Source organism: Leucoraja erinacea, chromosome 2 (assembly GCF_028641065.1).
Source record: "Leucoraja erinacea ecotype New England chromosome 2, Leri_hhj_1, whole genome shotgun sequence".
NCBI lineage: Eukaryota > Metazoa > Chordata > Chondrichthyes > Rajiformes > Rajidae > Leucoraja > Leucoraja erinaceus.
Window position 1 is genome coordinate 91713215 of NC_073378.1, and position 20663 is coordinate 91733877.

Genomic DNA, 20663 nt, shown 5'->3' on the forward strand with positions numbered 1-20663 from the left:
TTTTACATTCTTTATACTCCTCAAGCACCTCATTTACTCCATGTTGCCTATAATTATTGTAGATCTCCCTTTTTTTCCGAACCGTGTCCAATTTCCCGTGAAAACCATGGCTCTTTCCTATTTTTACTATTTCCTTTCAACCGAACAGGGACATATAATCTCTTAAAATTTCACCTTTAAATGTACTCCATTTCTCTTCCTAATCTTTCCCATAAAACAAAATGTCCCAATTTACTCCTTTTAAATCCTTTCGCATCTCCTCAAAGTTAGCCTTTCTCCAATCAAAAATCTCAACCCTAGGTCCAGTTCTGCCCCTCTCCATAATTATATTGAAACTAATGGTATTGTGATCACTGGACCCGAACTGTTCCCCAACGCATACCTCTGCCACCTGACCCGTCTCATTTCCTAACAGGAGGTCCAGCACCGCCCCTTCTCTAGTAAGTACTTCTATGTATTGCTATGTATACTTAGAGATAATATATAAGCGTCTGGATAAACAAGGTCTGATTAGGAACAGTCAGGATGGATTTGTGCCTGGAAGGTCATGTTTGACTAATCTTCTTGAATTTTTTGAAGAGGTTACTTGGGAAATTGACGAGGGTAAAGCAGTGGATGTTTTCTATATGGACTTTAGTAATGCATTTGACAAGGTTCCTCATGGAAGGTTGGTTAAGTTGGTTCAACTGTTCGGTATAAATGCAGGAGTAGCAAGATGGATTCAACAGTGGCTGAATGGGGGAAACCAGAGGGTAATGGTGGATGGTTGTTTGTCGGGTTGGAGGCAGGTGACTAGTGGGGTGCCTCAGGGATTGGTATTGGGTCCTTTGTTGTTTGTCATGCACATCAATGATCTGAATGAAGGTGTGGTAAATTGGATTAGTAAGTATGCAGATGATACCAAGATGGGGGGTGTCGCGGATAATGAAGAGGATTTCCAAAGTCTACAGAGTGATTTAGGCCATTTGGAAGAATGGGCTGAAAGATGGCAGATGGAGTTTAATGCTGATAAATGTGAGGTACTACACCTTGGCAGGACAAATCAAAATAGGGCGTACATGGTAAATGGTAAGGAATTGAAGAATACAGTTGAACAGAGGGATCTGGGAATAACCGTGCATAGTTCCTTGAAGGTGGAATCTCATATAGATAGGGTGGAAAAGAAAGCTTTTGGTATGCTAGCCTTTATAAATCAGAGCATTGAGTATAGAAGCTGGGATGTAATGTTAAAATTGTACAAGGCATTGGTGAGACCAAATCTGGAGTATGGTGTACAATTTTGGTCGCCCAATTATAGGAAGGATGTCAACAAAATAGAGAGAGTACAGAGGAGATTTACTGGAATGTTGCCTGGGTTTCAGCAACTAAGTTACAGAGATAGGTTGAATAAGTTAGGTCTTTATTCTCTGGAGCACAGAAGGTTAAGGGGGGACTTGATAGAGGTCTTTAAAATGATGAGAGGGATAGACAGAGTTGATGTGGATCAGCTTTTCCCTTTGAGAATAGGGAAGATTCAAACAAGAGGACATGACTTGAGAATTAAGGGACAGACGTTTAGGGGTAACATGAGGGGGAACTTCTTTACTCAGAGAGTGGTAGCTGTGTGGAATGAGCTTACAGTGGAAGTGGTGGAGGCAGGTTCGTTGGTATCATTAAAAAATAAATTGGATAGGGATATGGAGGGTTATGGTATGAGTGCAGGCAGGTGGAACTAAGGGAAAAAAGTTGTTTGGCACGGACTTGTAGGGCCGAGATGGCCTTTTTCCGTGCTGTAATTGTTATATGGTTATAAGAACAGGAGCATATTCAATGCAGATTAACAAAAGAACCACAACCACTCCATGTGTCCATGGCTATAGTTGGCTTTGCAGGAAAATTGATATCCTGTATTAAAGTTCAGACAGCAGAAATGCGGAAATGCTGTACAATGTGTCACTTAGCAATCCAAACAACGCATTGTGCTACTGTAACCTAAGAGATAAACATATTTGGAGCTGGTTGCTCCTTGGCTACAAAAAATATTGTGGCCTTTGCAAACAGAGTTGAGACTGCCTACAATCAGTGCAAAGTCAATTACCACTCAAAGAAGGATTAATCAAATCTTCAGCCATTGTGCTTGTCCCATCACAATACAATGCAGATCTTCAGTGATATATATCGATGTGCCAATGTCGTCAGGACTGTGACATCATGATCGGATGCACTAGTTGAACAAGTGTGGAACGCTTGTTTACTAGTACAGGTGCACAACCTTTTATCCGAAAGCCTTGGGACCAGACACTTGTCGGATTTCGGACATTTTCGGATTTCCGAATGGAAGATTTTTAGCGTAGATTAGGTAGGTAGCGCGGGCGGCTTGAAAAGTCTGGAGCGACTGCCTCCTCCCCGGAGACCGGGGAATCATTGTAAATCATTGCATAAATGTTAGTCAGTTAGTTTGGAGGGATTTTATGTGGTGGTGGTGGGGTGGGTGGGTGAAGGGGGAAACTTTAATTCTTAGTCCCCTACCTGGTCGGCGACTCGCAACATCGCGGAGCTGGGGACTCCGTCCGGCCGCGGGCGGTGCCGGTTGGAGCTCCGACCCCGGCAACTCTACCCCTGGCTGCGAGGCGCTCCAAATCCAGCACCGCCCGCGGTCGGACGCCCGCAGCCCCTGCTCCGCGAATGTTGGGAGAAGGCGGCCTCCGCGCCCTGGAGCTTACCGCACGGCGACCCGGTAAGGCATTGCCCGCTTCCCGCTGGTATCCCAGCGCTGCGACGCCGCCGACTCCCAACATTTGCGGAGCTGGGGTGGGGGGCGTCCGGCCGAGGGCGGCGCTGGATTTGGAGCGCCTCGCAGCCAGGGGTAGAGTTGCCGGGGTCGGAGCTACAACCGGCGCCGCCCGCAGCCCCAGCTGGGAGTTGGCGGCCACAGCGCTGCGGAGCTTACTGCATGGCGACCCGGTAAGGCATTGACCGCTCCCCGTCTCTCTGACCAGGTAGGGGACTAAGAATTAAAGTTTACCCCTTCAGCCCCCCCTTCATGTAAAAGCCCTCCAAACTAACTGACTAACATTTAAGCAATGATTTACAGATGTTTAAGTGTCTCCCCGGTCTCCGGGGAGGAGGCAGCCGCTACAGTAGTACAGACCTGGGTTGACCATGGGTCGTTTCGGGTCAAGTTTGGCGCCAAACGCGAGCTTTGGTGTGCAGACGACATCCTGGAAAAAATGGCCGGTTTTCGGAGTTTTTCGGTTTCCGGAACACCAGATAAAAGGTTGTGCACCTGTATACCAGTTTCACCAGAAATACACTCGCATTGTGGAGTATACACTACGTTTCAGTAAAAGATAACTAATAAAATGTGGTATCTCAATTAAATTACAGCTCAAATTTTGCAGTTTATTGTAATTTCTGATTATAAAGATTTAATAATCATGATCTCGTGCAAGTTAAAAGTTCTTTCACTCTGTTGCGCTAATGATACAGACACTTTTCTTGTTGCACCGATAAATTCAGAATTACAACATAGTTGTGCTTCTCACCATTCTATCTTTGGATATCACCCACGACCCTTACTATGACTAACTTTTATCCACCATTGGGGGGAAGCAGTGCGAGTAAACTGTTCCTAAAAGAGGCTTGATGTTTTCTTCAATAATGATTTTGTTTTAGAGGGGACTCCCTGAATAAAATAAGGACTGTATAAAATGTGACTTGGTCAACAACACAGATTGAATGGACAAAAATAACTTCCCTCCTCCCATTCCCTCCAGTTATGGATGAACAGATGACTTGGTAACATTTTTATAATACTTGTACAAATTCTTCCTCCATTTGTTTTATTTTTTCCCTTTCTTTTAGGCCTTTGTTAATCCAGTCGCTCTGGCAAGAGCTCGTGGACCTGCTCCATCATCAGGCCCTTCCATACAAGATTACTTAAGTCGTCCAAGACCTACGTGGTAAGAGACAGTAGACTTTTGCTCTATTTCATATGTGGTAATACAATTTATGTGGAATTCAGTTCCAAAGAATTGTATAAAATTCTAATATATATATATATATGTGATTCGCATTTTAATTTGTATCTACTTTTATTTAATCTAAAACTAGAATTTTGAGTGCAAATCTCTTATGTAGTTTAACATTCAAATATATGCTAATTTGCAGTATGGTCATACGACGTATTTGTTTTGGGTTCGCATCAATTACTGTAAGAGAAAAGCGACTTCCTTAATTTTATTTTTGAAGAAACAGTGCAAAGGGCCATTTGGTCTGAGTCCCTGCTGACTAGTGACACCCATACACTAGGTCTGTCCTACACACTGGGGACAATTTACAGAAGGCAATTAGAAATAGGAATACTTTATTGTCTTGTATATAGGCACTGTGACATTCTTTGCTTGCATACACATTGCATATAAATAGCAGCCACCTACGGTGCTGGCAAAGTTACAAAGCACCCGGGCTCCCCCTTTTGGGCACCCCCCCCCGCCAACAGTTCCCCCATGCCGGGTCCCCATCCATGCGAGGCTTCACCACCGTCAACGCCCCACTTCACCCCTCCGTGGTGCTGACCCGGCCCCCAGCCGTGGGCTCTGTCGGCCACATCGCCTGACACGGGCTTCTACCCACGAGGCCCTCATCGGGCCCTGACCCAGGCTTCTACGTGGCGACCCGGGAGGCATTGATACCGCGGCGCCTCGATAAAGGCCTCCCGCCGTGTTCCCAGTCCTACAAACCTGCGTGTCATTGGAATCCGTGAAGAAACTGGAGCACCCGGAGAAAACCCACGCAGTCACAGGGTGAATGTACAAACTGTTTGGACAGTAGTGAGGATTTAACTTGGGTCTCTGGCACTGTAAGGTATCTGTCATCTTGCAACAACTTTCCCCCAGAATTAAAGATAAATCTCATTTTGATATCCACCCATTTGAACCATTGCATACATTATTTGTCTGGTTTGCATCACATACACTATTTCATATTTAATCTACATTTAATATTTATTTCAATAAACATCATGCTAGTTAAATTGTGTTGTTCTGGAGCATCTGTCAAATATATTGTCACTATATATCCGTAGATTGTAAAAATTCTAATATATATATCTATATATCTATATCTATATATATATATATATTTCTATTAATATATAAAACTCAAATCCGTCCGCCTGCAGTACAGATCCCTTCCTGCCTTTCGATTCGTTCCCGCCGTGTGATGTCACAATGCCCAATGCTCGCAGATGTCCAATCGGGATGGATCCATTTATATATGCCTTTGCACCAGCCCCAGCCCCTGGTGACCGTGTCATCGTGTGATGTCACAATGCCCAATGCCCAAAGACATTGTTGCCATAGAGGGAGTACAGAGACGGTTCACCAGACTGACTCCTGGGATGGCAGGACTTTCATATGAGGAAAGACTGGATAAACTCGGCTTGTACTCGCTAGAATTTAGAAGATTGAGGGGTGATCTTATAGAATCTTATGTTTCTATGTTTCCCTCTCCTCACCCCTCTCCCTCTCCTCACTCCTCTCCCTCTCCTCACTCCTCTCCCTCTCTCCCTCACCCCCCCCTCCCTCTCTCCCCCACCCCTTCCCCCTCTCCACCCTCCCCCTTCCGCCCACCCCTCTGTCCCCCTTCCATCACTCCCGCTACCCCTCTCCACCTCCCTCCCCACTCTTCCACTTCTCTCCCCCTTCCCCTCCACTCTCCCTCCCGACTCTTTCCCCTCTTTCTAATCTGAATGGAGCTGTGTATTGCATGCTCATCAATTGAAATTATCAACAATAGGATTTAAAGTTTTGGAGTTATGCTGCAAGCAAACAGGGCCTTCGGCTGAACTTGCTTATGGCAACCAAGTTGCCCCGTTTACCCATATCCTACCTACCTGCATTTGGTTCATCTATCTATCTATCTATTAATATATAAAACTCAAATCCGTCCGCCGTCCACCTGCAGTACGGATCCCTTCCTGCCTTTTGATTCGTTGACGTCTGCTCCTTCCTATCAGCTTCCAACACACTTCGAAACAAAGTTGCAAGACAGGAACACTGAACTTTTCACTGCTGCAGCAGGCAGGGGAGGTGCAATTGAGGGAGGCAGGGGAGTGCTGAAAACTTACATTTGGCAACGGCTTCAATTCCATTGGAGGAGACGGGTGCATGGTGGAATATTGGGTTGGGGGAATCACACCATTGGGTGAGCAGACCCAACGGGTCTGCACTTGGTGTGTATATATATATATATACTTGACTTGCGTGGGTTTTCTCCGAGATATTCGGTTTCCTCCCACACTCCAAAGATGTACAGGTTTGTAGGTTAATTGGCTGGATATAAATGTAATTCATTCCCAGTGTGTGTAGGATAGTGTTAATAGCGGGGGTTGGCGTGGACTCGGTGGGCTAAACTAAACTGAATAATTCTTGCTAGCATCTAAGCCAGATTGCTCGGAAAGGTACACAATTGTATGAGTCTTGGAAAGGCTGCTTAAGTACAGTAGTTTTCAATAAGCAGTTCCACCTCTAATTATATTACTTCAAGAAATGCAGTAGTGAGGCAGGTGGAAGCTGGAACTCGGTATAGAAGTCAATGACAGTAAGTTCAGTAGTCAAGATAGATAAGAGGATGGTAGAGACTGAGAAAAGCCTGTGAATTCAATTGCATTTATTTCAATACAAGAAGCATGATGGGTAAGGTGGATGAAGTCCGTGTGTATAGGTACGTGCAAATGGGATGTTATAGCAATTACGGAAACATGGCTACCTGAGGAACTAGACTGTCAGCTTTGTTCCACGCGACAGGTGCTACATGAAAGAGAGAGATGGAAGTTAAAGAGGCGGGTGTGTTGCTTTATTAATTAATGAGGATATTACTGCAGTAGTCTGAAATAACATCACGGAAGGATCATCCAGTGAGGCTTTATTTGTGGAACTGAGAAATAAAAAAGGGATGATCCAATTGCTGGGATTGTACTATCAGCCCCCAAATAATCAACCAATTTTCCCTGAATATACTCCTCCAGGGATATACTTGATCTGACCTGCCTATACCTGACCCATTCTTCCACCAAACTTTATTAAAAGCTTTGTTAGTTCTGGCAAAGTGTACAAACCCAAAGTTACATTTCAGTAAAGCATTGAAAAAAATTCTAAACATTGGTATGGTCATATTTGGAAGACGGCCTGTAATAGGAAGGATGTCATTAAACTGGCAAGGATACAAATAAGTTGCAAGAGGATATTACGGAGATTTAACCATTTGAGTTGGAAGGAGAGACTGAATAGCACACAACTTTTTTTTTCTGGAGCAAATGAAGCTGAGATGTGACCTTCTAGAGGTTTATAAAATTAAGAGGGTCTTGGATTGATAAGGTGAATAGTCACTTTTCTTTCTCATCACAGAGTTAGAAAATCTCAAAATTAGAGGGGATAGATTTAAAAGACACCCGAGGGGCGACCTCTTCATGCGGATTGTTTATGTGGAGCGAGCTGCCACAGGAAATAGTTGGCACAAGCATAATAACATAGAACAGTATAGCACAGGAACGGGCTCTTCTGCTCAAAATAATAACATTTAAACGTCCTAGTCGTAGAGGTAGATGCAATTATGATTTTACAAGACATTTGAACCATGGTTGTAAAGGTTTCCGTTTTGCAATTTGATTGCCCTGGACAAGTTGAGTCAAAAGACCAGTATCCTGCTGTACCACTCAATGAATCAATGACTAAGCTGTTTATATACATGATTATTCAGAATTGCTATCAAATATGCAGTATTGTGTCCTAGTTTCAGAAACTTAGATACTGCTGTCAGAAGATGTAATTAATGCTAGGTTTTGTCACTTTGTCACTTGAGTTCCATCCTGTTAGTGTTTACATTTTGTTTTGTTGTGGCTGTTGTCGGCACAGACTTGATTAAATATGGCAATGTGTCGCTCTTTTAATGTTTTCTAAATATTATTGGTATTGCTTTTGTGACGTATTAAATCATGTTATAGATGGCTGAAAAAATAATTTTACTTTTTTTTTCAGGGAAGAATTAAAAGAGCAGTTGGAAAAGAAGAAGAAAGGTTCTAAAACCCTTGCAGATTTTGAAGAAAAAATGAATGAGGTTTGTTAATATTTTATTATAAATTTTAGTGACTTGCAATAAACTGGTTTTTGTTCAATTGTAAATTTGTACATCGTCTTTTTTCAAATTATCATGCTTTATTTTTGTCTACTTCATCTAACAAATTAATTTTGCAGATAATCTATATTTTCTATTAAATCGTTTGGTGTTTAATTAGCACATTTAATTGAAGTTCACTTGTAAATATGTAATTCCTATTTTACTTAGCATGGTTTCTGTACCATAAAGTGTAAATACTGATAGTTCATCTACACCATGTTAGTTGTATTCACAAGAAAACTCACGTTACAGAAAATTACATTGATAAAACTATTGTGTCAATGGGGAAATGGGGTTTCGGGCTAGATAATGCATGAGTTTCAGACGCAGGATTTTCAAAAAAATTAGCAATTTTCGGTAGCGATAAGTTTTTATTACTGGAAGCAAAAAATATCAACAGCTGAATGTAACATTGTTTAAGAGTATCATTCCACAATGGAAGCGACTGCTTGTCAATTTCACTCACCGTTAAAGTAGCTGTTTTTGTGTGAAATTGTGATGCGTGATTACTGCAGGGATGTTACTTGGCATATGTTTTTTTTCTTGAGACAATTTCTTCTTGTCAATTTCCAAACTAACTTATAAGTGGTTATCAAGTTCCCAATCAAAATTTATGTTACAACCAATTTGGCCCACGTGATGCGGATAGTTTTCCCTAATTCATTACATGCATTATATCCAATTCATGTTGTGGAAACACAAAATAGCAGAACTACCTGTATGGCCGTCAAAGTTGATCCAAAATATCTGGCATTTTATGCTAATTAGATTTTGTTTCAAAACCATCATATGTGATCTCATATTTTTAGTTTTTAACAGTTTGATATTTTAAATGCTGACAATATATATATTTTTTAATTCTTTCTACGATCTTTTTTACGGTGCCCTCCATAATGTTTGGGACACAGACCCGTCATTTGTTTGTTTGCCACTGTACTCCACAATTTGAGATTTGCAATAGAAAAAAATCACATGTGGTTAAAGTGCACATTGTCAGATTTTAATAAAGGCCATTTTTATACATTTTGGATTCACCATGTAGAAATTACATCAGTGTTTATACATAGTGTGTCCCCCCCCCCCCCCCCCCCCCCAATTTCAGGGCACCATAATGTGGGACATGGCAATGTCATGTAAATGAAAGTAGTGGTGTTTAGTATTTTGTTGCATATCCTTTGCATGCTTGTAGTCTGCAATTCATGGGCATCACCGGTTGCTGGGTGTCTTCTCTGGTGATGCTCTGCCAAGCCTGTATTGCAGCCATCTTTAGCTTATGCTTGTTTGGGGGTTAGTCCCCTTCAGTTTTCTCTTCAGCATATAAAAAGCATGTTTAATTGGGTTCAGATCGGGTGATTGACGGCCACTCAAAAATTGATGATATTTTAGCTTTGAAAAATTCCTTTGTTGCTTTAGCAGTATGTTTGGGATCATTGTCTTGCTGTAGCAAGAACTGCCGGCTGATGAGTTTTGAGGCATTTGTCTGAGCAGATAGTATGTGTCTATACACCTCAGAATTCATTATGCTACTGCTATCAGCAGTTGTATCATCAATGAAGATAAGTGAGCCAGTAACTTCAGCAGCCATACATGCCCAGGCCATAACACCACCACCACCACCATGTTTCACAGATGAGGTGGTATGCTTTGGATCTTGGGCAGTTCCTGCTCGCCTCCATACCTTGTTCTTGCCATCACTGATATAAGTTAATGTCTCATCTATCCACAAGACCCTTTTTTCAGAACTGTGGTTGCTCTTTTATGTTCTTCTTGGCAAACTAACCCAGCCATCCTATTTTTGTAGCTAACCAGTGGTTTGCATCTTGCAGTGTTGTCTCTGTATTTCTGTTCATGAAGTCTTCTGCGGACAGTAGTCATTGACAAATCCACACCTGACTCCTGAAGATTGTTTCTGACCTGTCAGATGGGTGTTTGGGGGGTGTTTCTTTAATATGAAAGAATTCTTCTGCCATTAGTTGTAAAGGTCTTCCATGGCCTGCCAGTGCCTTTGCGATTAGTAAGCTCACCAGTGCTCTCTCTTCTTAATGATGTTCCAAACAGTTGATTTTGGTAAGCTTAAGGTTTGGCTAATGTCTCTAACAGTTATACCTGAACATAACCACTGCATGTTGACCACACAGACCTGCCATTGTCCATTGCTGCTAGGTTATCTTTTTAGCATTCAGCATCGGTTTGTGAACTGATGTGGCCCACCCAGTGATTGGGCAATGGTTATCGTAGTGTCGGGGCACCATCCTCCCAAAATGCCCTTTTGCTTGAAAAGGAATTGTGCTAACTGAGAATGCCAAAAAGTTTAATAGTCTTTAAGTGGCTCAAGGTAAATAATTTAAAATTGTAATTTTGTAACTTTATTTAAAAGTTAAAAAATAATAATTTTGCCTTGCCTTCCTTCTAATCCATGTGCCTGGAAACCCTATTACAGGTGCACAACCTTTTATCCGAAGTTCCAAATAACGAAAAGCTCTGAATAGCGACATTTTTTCGGTCCTTGAAAAAAGGTCCTTGAAGACGTTCACCGAGGGCGGCCCGCAGAGGTGACAGCGGAACCTCCGGTCGGTCCTCGAAGAAAGGGGAACTAAATCCCCTTTCATAAAAGAGAAGGTGAGGGTATATTGCGCGGGAGGGTTAATAATTGACAATCTGCTGCTGCCTGCCCGTTGAGTTAAAAAAGTTCCCACGGTAGACTCACGATGCACAGTGTATCGTGAGTCTTGCGTGGGAACTTTTTAACTCAGCGGGCAGGTAGCAGCAGATTGTCACTCCCTTCAGTTTCACCCCACCTACACCCCTCTGCTTCCCGGCCATGTGTGTGACCCCTTCCCTCCCCTCTCCAGCTCCCCGCCCATTGCACCGGCGCGGGGGCTTTGCACTGTCTTCACGTCGGAGCCAGTGCCAGTCACCGGAGACGTCAGGACCAACGGGACACCGGCCCCCAGGCCCACTGCAAGCACGGAGATCCCAGAGACCCACAGCCAGCAGCAGCCCAGCCCCGCTCCAACTACAGAGGAACACGCTCCCCGTAGGGACAGAAGCTGATGGTGTGCAAAGTACGTCTTGGTCTTGGGGTTGCGGATGAGGGGGCGCAGCTCGGGCTGTGACGTCTCCGGCCACCCCCCTGTACAGGAGCTGAGGCTGGGAACTGTACCGCCCTTGCAGGTGAGCAGGAGTGGGGTTGTTTGCAGTTGCAGAGGGAGGGGGCAAGGGCGGTACAGTTCCCAGTCTCAGCTCCTGTCCAGGGGGGTGACCGGAGACGTCAGGACCAACGGGACACCGACTGCAAGCACGGAGATCCCGGTGACTCACAGCCAGCAGCAACTCTAGCCCAGCCCCGCTCCAACTCCAGAGGAACCCAGGTTGCGGATGAGGGGGCGCAGCTCAGGCTGTGAGCGAACTGCCACTTGTCGCTGTAGTGGCGCATCGGGGAGCGGGTTCTTGTTGGTCCTGACGTCTCCGGCCACCCCCCTGGACATGAGCTGAGAGACGTCAGGACCACCAGAAGCCGCTCCCCAATGCGCCGCTACAGCGACAAGTGGCAGTTCGCCCACAGCCCGAGCTGCGCCCCCTCATCGGGACACCGACTCCCAGGCCCACTGCAAGCACGGAGATCCCAGAGACTCACAGCCAGCAACAACTCTAGCCCAGCCCCGCTCCAACTCCAGAGGAACCAGGGTTGCGGATGAGGGGCCGCAGCTCGGGCTGTGGGCGAACTGCCACTTGTCGCCGTAGCGGCCCATCGGGGAGCGGATTCCTCTGGAGTTGGAGGGACAGGGAGACACAGCGGCTTTTGAGAATGGTGGGCAATCACTTCCAAAGTTCTGCCCACACAGTCAGTACACCTCTCCTACACTTGTCTCCCGCACTAAGATCATCTCACAGAGAATGATCCCAGCCTAACCCTCCCTATTCTCTCCTATTCTGCAAGAAAAAACTACATTGAAGACTCAAACTCGCGATCGAGTAACTGCCGGGATCGAGGCGCAAACTCGCGACCTTGCGGATATGAGCCGAGCACTCTACCACTACGCTAAAAATCTTCCATTCCGAAAGCCGAAAAATTCTGAATTACGAAAAGTGTCTGGTCCCAAGGCTTTCGGATAAAAGGTTGTGCACCTGTATGTCCCAAATTGTAACTGAACGAGTCCAGATAAAACAGCTGGAGGAATTCAACAGGCTAAGCAGCATATATGGAAGAAATGGACATGCAACATTTCAGGTTGGGTCTCCTCAGTCTGATGAAGTGTCCTGTACCGAAACATTGAATGTCCATTTCCTCCACAGAAGCTGCCTGACCTGTTAAATTCCTCCTGCACTTTATTTATTGCTCCAGATTCCAGTAACTGCAGTTCTTTTATGACTGCAAACGTCTTGAATGTTAACTAGTGGATTGGTGCGGCAACAACTTGGAATTAAATGTCGACAAAACCAAGGAGATGATTGTCGACTTCAGGAGGTCGCAGCCCAAACACTGGATTGGACTGGATTGTTTTCATTGTTTTTATTTGTGTGTGAAATGTTTTAAGTTTTATGTGCGATGCTCTGATATTCCCTGGGAAACATCTTCTCATTTTGCACTGTACAACTGTTGCTTTGCAAGATGACAATAAAGGTTGATTAATTGATTAATCTTTTATTGCTTTCAGAAATGGAAAAGAGAACTTGAAAAAAATAGGGAGAAAATCTTAGGAAATGAAAGTTCCTTCAAAAGGAAAGAGGTAATGTTATCAAAATGATTACAATTCATTAATAGTTATCAAAATGATTAAACTCATCTAGAGTGGATTAGCATCATGGCATTGTCTTGTGTTTGCATCTATATGGAAATTAAATTCTCTTCTGCTACAACTTAGGAAAAATTTGATTTGATATTCTCAACTAAAATGGCTGGCACATATCCACATCACAAACACAGGAACAAAGTCCAGAGTCTGAAATGTATGGAAACAAAGATTAATGTTTGAAAGTATAGATGTCTTGTGTGTTAATAAAACAGATGCTGTCAAAAGAGCTTTACTAATTTGCTGCTGCACATCTTGTAGCTGATGTATACATTTCAACTGTAAATAAGGGAGTATATATTTCAGGTTGACTGATGGGATGTCATTCAAGCAGACTGCTAAAGACTTTTAGTAGTCGGCAAATAAGTTACAACAGAATATTTATTGAACAGCTGTTGTAAATTGAATTTATGTACAGGTAGTAGGTCCAGTTTGACATTGCTCAAGGATGATAAGCTTTCAAACCTAAAGGGATGAAATATGTTAAAGTTCACTACATTAATTTGTAGATATTCAAATGCATTTTGTTTGTACCCAGTATTGCTGTTTCATATTTGTTGCTTTCTGATTAGCAATTATTTTAGTGTACCTTGCATAAATGCCCGAATGTGAAATGCATGAAATGTTTTAATTTGTAGTATCCTTAGTGCATATTCTCCATTCAGTAATTCTTTATTCTTCATCCCATTTAGAAAAAAAGAAAGGAAAAGAAGAAAAGTAGGGTGAGCAAACATTTTTCCCCCCCCCCCCCCCCCCCCCCCCCCCCCCCGCAAAGAATTATTCATTTTGACCGCTTTTCTATTGTTAATGCTTCATTTCTATTAAATGAATGATAAATCTCACAAGCTGTATTCTATTGTGTTTGGTCAAGCCGTCTTCATCATCATCTTCCTCATCATCAAGTTCTGATTCTTCCTGCAGCTCTACGGACATTGTCAATGAGGTATGTCAAAACAGTTTTGTATCCAATGCAAATTAAACAAACATGTAAGAAATAAAAAGCTAGTAAGAATGTTTTGGGGATCAAGAATGCAGAAAATTAGTCCATAATCAGCACGTTCTTGTTTAAGATCTGTAGGTCTACAAATTTGGGTTGGGTGTAATTTCAATGGATTCTTGGCATGTTGATGTCACTGAGTATGTAGTTCATGTTTACTACAGTATCTCGATCATCCCAAAGGAATTATATCATGGGGCACATGATCTTGAGCTTGATTATATTTTGGAAAAATAATGTGATGCTAATTTTTCTCTTAAAACAAAATATTTTCAGTATACATTAGGGACATAAAAGATTAAAACCATATCCCCAAAGTACTTCCTGGTATAATTACCACATGGTTCTGTGCTTATTCTATTACAGTGATCTAAGTAATTCAAAGATCAGGTGATATCTGTGCATAAAAATAGTATTACAACTGCATAAGGTATCGAGATTTAGATTTGAATATCTGAGAATGAAGAAAAGTTTGATTAGTATTTGTTAGACAAAAGACTTTTACTTGATTTTCCACTTTTTTTTAATTCAATTATGGTGAGAAACAATAAAGTATCAGAAAAGATATCTGGGAATTATTGACCCTCATCTGAGATGATCGGGTAATAAGCAAAATTCCAGTAATTTCTACATGGTAATCTTAAGCCTTGAACGCCCCATTATGATAAAATTTGTGTTTAAATGTAATCTTTGTTGTATTATTGTATCAAAGCTGTAACTACTCTGCTCTGGGGAAAAATTAGTAATTGCATAGACTCTATTGTTAAAATACAATACATCCAGATCAACTCTGACTCACTTTTATTCCAAAGAATCTATAAATTAAGTGTTATTAAATTTGAATCGAAGTATTGCCATTTTTTTATTGCAAGTCCAATACTATTTTTTGGTATCAATATCCAAAATTTGTCATGAAGCACTTCTATGAATTTGATCAAAGCAAAATCACCTATTCTGTCAACTTTTTAAAAATCTGGTTATAAACTGCTCTTTTGTGTATCTCATCAAAATCTGAGGATTAAGGAATATTTAAATCTTAGCTTTTAGAGAGTCGAACATGAAATTAATTCAATGGTTAATGAAAGATTTAAACCAAATTCCCAAGAATAAGGAATCACAATTTAGATTTGTATATCTGAGAATGGAGAAAAGTTACCATTACTAGCAACTGTAGGAAATGGCTGGCATGGTGCAGCTATGATAACAAATTGAATGTTTAAAATCTCATCAGTTTGTCATAAAGAATGGAATTGTAACATCTATTGCAGGATGAAAAGAAGCATGTTAAAAAGAAACGGAAGAGAAAGCATAGCACTGTGCGAAAACCCGCCGATGACTCACGCTTAGAATGTGACATGGATAGCAAGGTAGAATTGAACACTTAATTTTGTGGAGCTGAGATTTTATTAAAATTGATTTTAATTATTGTATGTTTCTTGTAAGGAAACCACAAAGAAGAAAAAAAAGATCAAGGAGGAATCTGATAAAGGACGAGTGAGCAAAACATTCTTTCATGCTACATGATTCTTAATTATAATTGATGTAAATAGCTTTTCAATATGTAAACCTATGCCAGCAAATAATTTTGAAGAAAATTGCCTGCCGGTTCCTCACTCTTTCTTCAAAGATGCTTGTATTAACGGGATTAGTCCAGACCCCCAATTAGTTTTATTAGCCAGATTAAAATTTTGTATCAAATAAATGAATCCTCCTTCAGTAGCCAGCTCTTAAAATCAATGGAATGACAGCTCCTGGAGGCTAACTATTCGTAAAATGCTTTCACAGTGCCTTCCATAATGTTTGGGACAAAGACCCGCCATTTATGTATTTGTACTCCACAATTTGAGATTTGTAATAGAAAAAAATCATGTGGTTAAAGTGCACATTGTCAGATTTTATTAAAGGTCATTTTTACACGTTTTGGTTTCACCGTGTAGAAGCGCATATCCTTTGCATGCAATGACTGCTTGAAGTCAGCGATTCTTTGACATCACCAGTTGCTGGGTGTCTTCTCTAGTGATGCTCTGCCTGGTGTGTATTGCTACCATCTTGAGCTTATACTTGTTTTGGGGGCTAGTCCCCTTCAGCTTTCTCTTTAGCATATAAAAGGCATGCTCAATTGGGTTCAGATCGGGTAATTGACTTGGCCGCTCAAGAATGTATCATCTTTTAGCTTTGAAAATCTCATTGTTGCTTTAGCAGTATGTTTGGGATCATTGTCTTGCTGTAGAATTAACTGCCAGCGAATGAGTTTTGAGGCATTTGTTTGAACTTCAGATAGGATGTGTCTATACACTTCAGAATTCATTATGCTACTACCATCAGCAGTTGTATCAATGAAGATAAGTGAGCCAGTACCTTCAGCAGCCATACATGCCCAGGCCATAACACTCCCACCACCGTGTTTCACAGACGAGGTGGTATGCTGTGGATCTTGGGCAGTTCCTTCTCTCCTCCATACTTTGCTCTTGCCATCACTCTATTATAAGTTAATCTTCGTCTCATCTGTCCACAAAACCTTTTTCCAGAACTATGGTTGCTCTAAGTACTTCTTGACAAACTCTAACCTGGCCATCCTATTTTTGCGGCTAACCAGAGGTTTGCATCTTGCAGTGTAGCCTCTATTTCTATTCATTAAGTCTTCTGCAGACTGTGGTGATTGACAAATCCACACCTGACTCCTGAAGAGTGTTTCTGATCTGTTGGACAGGTGTTTGGGGATGTTTCTTTATTATAGAAATAATTCTTCTGTCATCAGCTATGGTGGTCTTCCTTGGCCTGCCAGTCCCTTTGCGATTAGTAAGCTCACCAGTGCTTCCTTTCTTCTTAATGATGTTCCAAACAGTTGATTTTGGAAAGCCTAAGGTTTGGCTGATGTTAACAGTTTTAGTCTTGTTTCTCAGTCTCGTAATGGCTTCTTTGACTTTCAATGGCACAACTCTGGTCCAAGTTGATAAACAGCAATAAAAGTATCCAAAGGTGATGGGAAGACTGGAGGAAAGACTAGGTGATGATGAGAGCTCTCTTATACCTGCATTAACGAGGCAATTAAACACACCTGAACAATTACAAACACCTGTGAAGCTATGTGTCCCAAACATTATGGTGCCTTGAAATGGGGGGACCATGTATAAACACAGCTGTCATTTCTACATGGTGAAACCAAAATGTATAAAATGGCCTTTAATAAAATCTGACAATGTGCACTTCAACCACATGTGATTTTTTTTTTCCTATTGCAAATCTCTAAAATTGTGGAGTACAGAGGCAAATGAATAAATGATGGATCTTTGTCCCAAACATTATGGAGGGCACTGTGTGTGCAGTGAAAGTAAGCATGCGGGCAGTGGAGAAAGCCAATGGCATGTTGGCCTTCATTGAGAGAAGTTTTGAGTTTAGGAGCAAGGAGTCCGACTGCAGTTGTACAGGGCCCCTGTAAGACTGCATCTGGAGTATTGCATGCAATTTTGGTCTCATAATTTGAGGAAGGATATTATTGCTATTGAGGGAGTGCAGCATGGGTTCATTAGGTTAATTCTTGGGATGGCAGGACTGACGTATGATGAAAGAATGGGTCAGCTGGGCTTGTATGCACTGGAATTTAGAAGGATGAGAGGGAATCTTGTAGAAAAATATAACATTCTTAGAGGATTGGACAGGGTAGATGCAGGAAAAATGTCCCTGATATTGGGGGAGTCCAGAACCAGGAGTCACAGTTTAAGAATAAGGGGTAGGCCATTTAGGACTGAGATGAGGAAATACCTTTTCACCTCAGAGTTGTGAATCTGTAGAATTTTCTGCGACAGAAGGCAGTGGAGTTCACTGGATGTTTTCCAGGGAGAGTTAGATTTAGCTCTTAGGGCTGAGGGATATGGGGGGAAAAAGCCTGAACGGGGTACTGATTTTGGATGATCAGCCATGATCATATTTGAATGGTGGTGCTGGCTCAAAGGGCCAAATGGCCTACTCCTGCACCTATTTTCTATGTTTCTATGTAATGATACCACCAATTTTAGAATCTGTTCAATTAGGATAAAAAAAAGAAAAAACGTGATCACTCGCAGCGAAGATCAGAGGAATCTGGTTCGGCTGAAGAGAATGAGGTTAGTGAATTAACATGATATTTACTTGAATAGCCATGTTTTCATAGTCATGGTGCATAGCCATGTTCCCAATATTTATCTCTACTTTAGAGAGATTCTATTAATCTGATAGAGAAAAATATATTTCGCAGAATCGTACAGCACGGAACCAAACCCTTTCACCCAACTTATTTATAAAGACCAAGATACCCCATTTAAGCTAGTCCCATTTGCTCACATTGGGCCTATGTTCCTCTAAACCCTATCCATGTATTTGTCCAAATGTCTTTTAAATGTTGTTGCATCTGCCTGAACTACTTTCTCTGGCAGCTCATTCCATACACACACTACCCTTGGTACTGTAATATGGCTATTGTAATTTTAGGATTCGACATTATTTTGTAAATTTACTCTGGTTTATTATAATATAGAAATTTCTGCTGTTGGGTTCTGGCCTTTTCTCCTGAGTAATCCCAAACCAGGTGTTGGGTATTAACAGTGGAGTAGCAGATGGATTCAACAGTGGCTGACTGGGCGATACCAGAGTAATGGTGGATAACTGTTTGTCAGGTTTGGAGGCCGGTGACTAGGGTACCTCGGGGATCTGTGTTGGATCCACTATTGTTTTTCATATACATCAATGATCTGGATGATGGTGTGGTAAATTGGATTAGTAAGTATGCAGGTGATTCTAAGATAGGTGGTGTTGTGGATAATGAAGTAGATTTTCAAAGTCTACAGAGAGATTTAGGCCATTTGGAAGAGTGGGCTGAAAGATGGCAGATGGAGTTTAATGCTGATGAGTGTGAGGTGCTACATCTTGGTAGGACAAATCAAAATAGGACGTATATGGTAAATGGTAGCGAATTGAGGAATGCAGTAGAACCGGGATCTAGGAATAACTGCATAGTTCCCTGAAGGCAGAATCTCATGTAGATACGGTGGTAAAGAAAGCTTTTGGTGTGCTTGCCTTTATAAATCAGAGCATTGAGTATAGAAGTTGGGATGTAATGTTAAAATTGTACAAGGCATTGGTGAGGCCAATTCTGGAATATGGTGTACAATTTTGGTCGCCAAATTATTGGAAAGATGTCAACAAAATAGAGAGAGTACAGAGGAGATTTACTAGAATGTTGCCTGGGTTTCAGCACCTAAGTTACAGAGAAAGATTGAACAAGATAGGTCTTTATTCTTTGGAGTGCAGAAGGTTAAGGGGGGACGATAGAGATCTTTAAAATGATGAGAGGGATAGACAGAGTTGGCGTGGATAAGCTTTTTCCATTGAGAGTAGGGAAGATTCAAACAAGACATGATTTGAGAATTAAGGGACAGAAAGTTGAGGGGGAACTTCTTTACTCGGAGAGTGGTAGCTGTGTGGAATGAGCTTCCAGTGGAAGTGGTGGAGGCAGGTTCGATTTTATCATTTAAAAATAAATTGGATAGGTATATGGACGGGAAAGGTATGGAGGGTTATGGTCTGAGTGCAGGTAGATGGGACTAGGGGAGAATAAATGTTCGGCACGGACTAGAAGGGTTGAGATGGCCTGTTTCCGTGCTGTAATTGTTATATGGTTATAGTGACATGTGGGATGTGAAATGCTCTGATATTTCAGTGATTTGAGTTCTTGATGTCTAATTGTATAATTTAGATAAATAACTCTCATGAGTCTGAAGGACGGGGCAGTCGATGTAGCTACTCGCACAACATTTAACTATTTAGATGTACACTAGAAGTACCATGGCACAGAAGGCTACATAGGTTGAGAGCTGGAAATTGTGACTGGTGTATGTCGGATTGATGTCCAGCACAGACACGATGGGCTAAAGGGCCTGTTGTTGTTCATTCCAACACTGATTGTATAACCGAAGCCTATGATCTTCTATTCCTGGTCCAAAGTCATGGAAGGATTTTGGTCATTGACCTTGTTGCTCTTTATGCTATGTTTTACCTTGTTGATAGGCTAACTAGGTGCATCCTTTATTGCTCACTGAGATTACCATTTTGACATTAATCTTAATTTTCTTTTTCATTATTTTGCAGCTGTTTGCCTAATTCATACAGTTCTGGTTTAATCTGAAGTGTTTAAGATGTTTGCTCATAATGTAATAATAGAATGATTTTTTTGCTTTATTAGTCAATAATATGTACAGACTGGCTTACTTTTTTCACTTATTTTGATTGTTGCAAGATCTCGTCAGCAAGTTAGTTTTATTTTACATGTGTTAATAGTGAGGGCTTTGCAAGTGTATAACACTTCCATCCTGTTTACACAACAGAAAATCTTGAATTTTATAAATGTCAATAACTTCTGCAGTACCTTGTTTGAACATTTTGTGTCGGTGGAACTTGTTATAGCTATGCTTCAGCACCAGCTGTTGTACTGTATTGAAACCAAGAACAGCAACAATGCCAGCAAGTGGTTAGAATATGTACTGAAGAAAATTGTTTCAATGGAGTTTGATCTTCATTAACTAAGCAGCAGATTGGTGCAAAATCATAGTGCAATTTGAAAAGATGCGGAATCATTAAAATACAATAACCAAATGAGCTGAAATTAAAATATGGCAGCACTTCCAGGAAAGGGATGTGAAAGAAATAACTAGTTTTAGGGATCTGACAGCAGTCGGGGAGAA

General features: G+C 41.6%; 1 protein-coding gene across 1 annotated transcript in view; it reads left to right on the plus strand.

Annotated features, from left to right (window-relative positions):
* fam133b (family with sequence similarity 133 member B) overlaps positions 1–20663 on the plus strand; it is a 44483-nt gene that overhangs the window by 12224 nt on the left and 11596 nt on the right. Inside the window, exons 2-9 of the mRNA XM_055660878.1 lie at positions 3844–3941; positions 8019–8097; positions 12816–12887; positions 13643–13672; positions 13822–13893; positions 15216–15314; positions 15391–15441; positions 17979–18050. Coding sequence (XP_055516853.1) covers positions 3844–3941; positions 8019–8097; positions 12816–12887; positions 13643–13672; positions 13822–13893; positions 15216–15314; positions 15391–15441; positions 17979–18050 — 573 coding nt within the window. The remainder of the gene's footprint in view (positions 1–3843; positions 3942–8018; positions 8098–12815; positions 12888–13642; positions 13673–13821; positions 13894–15215; positions 15315–15390; positions 15442–17978; positions 18051–20663) is intronic.